At 33.5% G+C, this 6,259-nt stretch overlaps 1 protein-coding gene across 1 annotated transcript in view; it reads left to right on the forward strand.

The window, feature by feature from the left end:
- Window positions 1-5,993, forward strand: part of LOC128238831 (synaptonemal complex protein 1-like) — a 29,779-nt gene extending 23,786 nt beyond the window's left edge. The window contains exons 22-31 of the mRNA XM_052955098.1: window positions 115-261; window positions 548-769; window positions 1,044-1,121; window positions 1,324-1,395; window positions 1,761-1,967; window positions 2,299-2,463; window positions 2,902-3,015; window positions 3,190-3,333; window positions 4,447-4,506; window positions 4,866-5,993. Coding sequence (XP_052811058.1) covers window positions 115-261; window positions 548-769; window positions 1,044-1,121; window positions 1,324-1,395; window positions 1,761-1,967; window positions 2,299-2,463; window positions 2,902-3,015; window positions 3,190-3,333; window positions 4,447-4,506; window positions 4,866-5,036 — 1,380 coding nt within the window. The 3' untranslated portion in view covers window positions 5,037-5,993. The remainder of the gene's footprint in view (window positions 1-114; window positions 262-547; window positions 770-1,043; window positions 1,122-1,323; window positions 1,396-1,760; window positions 1,968-2,298; window positions 2,464-2,901; window positions 3,016-3,189; window positions 3,334-4,446; window positions 4,507-4,865) is intronic.
- The last annotated feature ends 266 nt before the right edge of the window (window positions 5,994-6,259 follow it).

Genomic DNA, 6,259 nt, shown 5'->3' on the forward strand with positions numbered 1-6,259 from the left:
CTTATAAAATTCTTCCTTTCGCTAATTTCTTAGTTCATTTGAGGTACTAGAATAATCTGTTAAATGTTTCTGAAAGCATGTTGATTTGAAATGAATCATTGATATATTATTCAGATTAAGAGTTTGAAGGGTAAAAACACATCAAGCACCAAGAACCTTGAGAACAAGGACAGCCAACTATCAGAGCTAAAGTCTAACCTACAGGATATACAGGAACAACTGGATACTGCTACACAAGAGATGGAACAAACAAGACAAAAGGCAAGGACAAAGAAACTTGAAAGATTTTACATCTTAGTTTATGTCACATAATGTAACAAGAGGGCAAGCCTCTCATTAAACTAAGACAGTGAGATTATGCATCTTGATCTTTGAGAAAAACGACAATAATTTCAGGCATACAGTGATCTTGCTCTATCTATTTAAAGAAGTGTTAACATTTAAAGCTGGACTTCTAATGTTTGGCCTTGTACACTTTGCATCAATTTCACAAAAATGGCGCAAATTTTATCCCTCAATATTCTTTTTCCTCAATTTTCTTTCATAGGCTGAAGAACTACAGGCCCTAGCAGACCAGAGTGTTGCCGACAAGGAGAGAGCTGTGAAGGACTGTGAGGCTCAGAGATCAGAGATGATTTACATCATGGAGGGATACAAGGCGGACAGTGACAAGATACTCGCTGATAAACAGAAGCAGTTGACCACCTTGAAGACACAGCTGGATACTCTGAAGAAGGAACAAGACAAAGAGGTTGAAATAGACAAAGAGGTTGAAATGCATGTTTATCAGATGAGTGATGAATAAAGTATAATAATACAGTATAATTATAAACAATTTTTTCCATTGTTATTTTGTTGATTTTTGTGACAAATGCTTAAAAAATATAAAAGCTGATCCACTGAATAAATCAAGAATATGTTGAAATATTGTTTAAAAAAAACACAATAACATCAAAACATCTCTGAATGGTAGCACAACTTTGTCATACTTTAAATGCATGTATACTGTATGAGATATATTTTTTATATAAGACATCTTTCAGAATGGTGACAGGATAGCCAAGCTTGAAGCTGAAAATGAACAGCTGCGAAAAACTGTGTCAGCTTCAGGTCATGAAATGGTATGCTAAGTTGTTCTTTAATGACAATTGCACCTCTTAGAACAATAAAGAATGCTTTGCACTTGAGAACGCACCAATATTAGTTTTTTCAAAAAGAAATCCAAAAACACTTTGTTATAGCTTTGACCAGAGTTAAAAGGTAGTTGGTGTGATATTAGTTTACTGCTTAATAAGTAAACTGCAATTTTTATGTATGTTATAGGAGAGTTTACAGAGAACTTACACAGAGAAGGAAACCAAACTGATGGAACTGGAAAAATTAAACTCAGAGAAGGTATTTATGTATGTATATTAACCGAAAAAGAATTGAGAACTGATATTTTTAAGAAAGATGACCTTAAAGGTTTTTGTGGAAAAGAATCATTGTTTGCCTCTGACATAAGGAACAAATCTGATCAAAGTCTTTTGCTTTCTCAGTCTTTAAATAGCATTATTGTTAATTTCTTGGTTAAACAAGGATTTCAAAATTCAGCCAAAACTAATGCATTTTTCACAATCAAAAAGGCTCTGGCTCCCTTCCATAAAATGGTGGGTAAAAACCCTGTAAGGTATTGCTGTAAATGAAAGCCAACAAAAAGCTAAACTTTCAGTAATTATCATAACCCATTGAGTACAATAGCATAGAATTTTTGAACCTAGGATGGAGAGTTGAAGGGCCTACAGAAAGAGCTAGAGAAGATGTTCATTAAGAGCACAAGTACCACAGTGGTCCAGACTAGCCCATTCCCAAACAAGACTTACACCCCCAGCCATCAAAGCACCTCCACACCCAAGCAGGGTGGCCGGTTGCTCATTAACAAGCCCAGGAGTAGAAGCAAGGAGAAGGCAGTGCCAGACTTTGAAATGGTATATCTATGAATATGTTCTTGCATTTAGATTGCTACATTGTATAATTATTAAAAACAATTAAGGGTAATGTCTTGGAGCTGGAATTTGTTATTTTTCCAAGCTGATCTAAAATGTAGTTCAATGTATATCTTGCTTGCTCAGCAATTCCATGTATATGTGTTATTTACATGTTTTTTATGGAAATTTATGGAACTATCAATTAAATAAAAAACAGTTTCTACAGAAATATAAAAGTAAAAATGTTAAAGTTATTTTGTTACACCCAAACTATGTTTTTAGACCATATTTATGTCCTTAAATAAATCATGCTATCATGTCTTCCTTCAAGGATTCAGAGGAAGAGATTGTTGCAGAACCTGTGAAGAAGGCTCCTTTAAAAACCCTAACTGTGCCAAAGACCCCTTCTGTCCCCAAAACACCAAACATTCCCCGGACACCCCAGGTCTACCAGACTCCGAGCTCTGCCAAGACACCCCAGAGGAGCATCTTAAAGGTTTGTCTCTTTGTACAGTTTGTTAAAAACAGTGAAGATGTTGGTTGTCATAGTCTTAGTATTGATTGCATAGTCTTCATGCAAAACCTTAATATTGACTAAATCTAAAAAGGGAATTACGTTATTCACCTTGAACTCAATACATGTATTGTCAATACTATGTCATAATGAGCATACAAATAGCAATTCCAAGTGTGTTACAAAAGCATTTTTTGTGTGTAAGTTTTCTATTATTATTTTTTATTTATTTGGCTGGTTTCTAGTTATACTCTGTCACCTGCAACACATCAGATTCTCAGTATTCTAGTTTATTGAAGCTGTGCGAAATGGTACACACCATATGTACATTGTTATCAGATAAATATGAGGTTGTTTTAGCATTACAGGGTTAAATATCATGAGTACATATGTTTTGTTACTATATTTATCCTTGTTTAGCAAGTGGTCTCAGCGTCTGCTTTAAAGAAGAGGCGTGTGGTGTTTGCTGCAAAGGAGGGGGATGAGGAATCCAATTCCGGAGATTCTTGCTCTTTTGAGGTTATGGACATAGATGTGAGTAGATAGAGGATATTTTTAAATGTTAAGTGTAAGATATTTTATTTATTTCATAGAGTGATTACAGCAAGTAAATTTTTTCAAGTAATATAACTCTATTTGTAGTTTATCCCAATTTGATATTTATGTACCTTAAGAACTGTTAACAAGTTAATCAATAATTACTTGAAGGAGAGCAAGCAAAGCAAGATGAAGCTTATGCAGTCCCCAAAGTCTCATACCCCAGACCTGTCGGCTGGCAAGAAGTCTCCAGCCATACTAGTACCCCTGAACCGGACACCTAGATCACCTGCAGTGGACATTGATAGCAAGAGAGTGAGTAAATAAATGGAAGTTTAAACTTTCTGTCTTTAGCTTAACTGAAACCTGAATCACTTTCAAGTCTGTTTCGTAGGCAGAATCCTGGGTTTGTATTCACTTGCGTCTCAAGATCAAATCTAAATGCTTCCCTACATATATTTTTTTTTTATTCCAAACAGTTGAAAACAAACTCATATTTCGTATCCTATGTCCACCACTCTGCAGCCGAGTTGCATGTTTCTGGTGTAATATTTCGCCAACATGTGATTTCAATGCTATTTACTTTTAATCTGTCTTGTTAAACTAGCAATAATGGTAAAACTGGCCATATATGTTACAAATACAATGTTGAACAATTATTTATCCATTTAATATTGAGTACAACTACATCAAAGAAAATTTATAACAGTTAAGAATTTGCATTTCTGAGGCTGAGTTTGAAACTTGAAATCAAGATGTTAGCAGTATGGGCTCATTACTTTGTACTTTTTGAGAAGTCTAAAGAATGTTCCTCTGATTGGGCTCAAACCAATGACTTCTTAGGTAAGAGGTTAACACTTATACCATGAGGCCCCATATCTGTTCTTGGGCAAGAGTCTTCTTGTGGTCTTTATGTTGAATCATATTAGAAAAAAGTAAATGTGCAAATGTTGTGAAGGCAATATTGTGCTGTGTTTAGTTAAAAAATAAACATCTCAATACAATACATGTACGTGAGATGACTAGGATGCGTGACTTACAAAAAGAAAGGAACAGCAGTCCTTTAGCTTGTAGAGTATTTTATATCATAAATGGTATCACTATCATGAAATGACATCCTTGCATAATTTTGATATACATGTATATAACTAGTGAAGTGACGTCATAAACGAAGAGCATTGAAAGTGTAATTGTTAAACTGCGATGTTTTATGATTTAGTGCTGTGAATAAAATAAATAGTTTTAATGATACAATTTGATTATCAAATAATGGTTGTTCGATACGCAATGATTAAACTTATTTACTTAAATTGATGAAAGCTTGCTGAGGCGTATTTGATCAATGTGATAAAACTTGTTTAAAAAAATCCGTATTGAATTTACACTCATGTAATATTCTCTATATAAACCATGATTTCTCTATTACAGCAGAAGAAAAGCCACAAGAATGATGAGAACAGCATGTTTGAAGACCAATCGCAGAAAAAGGTACATGATAGCTCATTTAATTCTAATAGTTGCATGAAAACATGGTTTTGATTTCTAAAAATTGTTTTAATTATTTTATTTTCTCTTTGATATATCTTAAATATACTGCTTACTTCTAGAAGCATAACAAAAGTGTATGTTTTTCTTTACATTCATTTGCAACAGTTGCTTTTGTCAGACATCATTGTATCAATTAGAATGGTAGAGGTTGATCTTGAAAATAATATTCCTTAAAATAAAGTTATAACTAAATAGACAAAAATTGATAGTCTCATTGAAAGTTAACAATATTTTCACCTTGTGAACACCATATTGTTTATAGTTTGTAAAAAGTAGTTTGCACATTTTTGTGACTTCAGGGCATGAGGGAGAAACCTAATGCCACAAGGAAGGCCCCAGCTAAAACAGCAGGCAAGTTTTTCAAGAACAGCCCTAAGAACCGCATGGCGAGCTTTAGGGAGAACAAGAAAGAACAGGACCTGTCATGGTTTGAGAGTGATGATGTGTTTGGATTTGCTAATGAGGCCTGATATCTCACATTTTTTTCTCCTTTCTTTGCTTGTACATGACTGTGGCTTATAGTTCAATGTTGAAAGTTGATGAAATTTTGTATGTGCATTTGGTGTTTATAGTGTCAAAGAGTTAGTCAGATTAATCTATATCTTTATATCTTATTAAGGAATCTGATGTAAAAATTAGCTTGTAATTTTATTGAGCCTTTGGCGATATGTTAAATTTTGATGCCTGTGACCCCATATAATTGGGGATTTATTTGAAAAGGATTTGCCCACTGTTTATTTATATGTAAAAGAAATTCCCCCAAAAGCACATTATAGATGAAGCTCCTGGAAGTTTTTTAAGTCCTTAAAAGCATTTTACATATTTATTTGCTTTTCATATTCTTCCTCTGCACATTAAACCTTTCCAACATGCGGTTTGCACATGCCAGGCATCCAGAATGTACGTTTTATATGTACATGTATCTGTCACATGTTGAACAATAAATTGTGCCATATTCATCGCTTAAACCAGTTTGCTCTGGAATTACATTTATTTCTATCAAACCTGTTTAAAAAAAATTGATTGTTCCATGTAATTTCCATCAATTCTTAAGTGTAGCATTTGTAACTTGCTTTGTTGAAACTTAACAGATTTCCAGTTGTTGTTAATAACATTGTTTGCCTGATTTTTCTGGACCATTATGATTACCTGTGATGTTTATCCTGTCGGGAATATTGTTATTTGTTCTTATTCACAAGGACATCATAATGATGTGATACTCTTGCGGCAAATTCTGTGATACTGTTTACATTTATTGTTAGGATGATGTATGTTTAAAGTAAATTTTGCAGTATAATGTATTTTAAATGTGCAAATTTGTTCTAATACCATGCATTGTAACGGATGTGAAATATTCATTTATAACGGTATGTTGCCATTAACTGTTTGTGTAACACAGTATTTGATTCTCATACAGATACATTCAACATGTAACTTCTAAGAATTTAAGTACACATATAAAGTACATATAAAGTACATATAAAGTTTTTTGTAAAGCCTCTTGCTTGTTAACACTCGGAGCAGTTGCCTTTATGAAACTAGGCCAGAATGTTTGTTCCTATGAAATCTATATGAAATATCCTGTTGTATAAAATGGTAAATTCTTTGATTTGGTCCAAGGTTGCCAAAATGTATATTGATTGGTCTTTAGTGATCCAATAATTACCATAAACCTCTCCAATTTAAATGTGCA

Source organism: Mya arenaria, chromosome 6, assembly GCF_026914265.1.
Source record: "Mya arenaria isolate MELC-2E11 chromosome 6, ASM2691426v1".
Lineage (NCBI taxonomy): Eukaryota > Metazoa > Mollusca > Bivalvia > Myida > Myidae > Mya > Mya arenaria.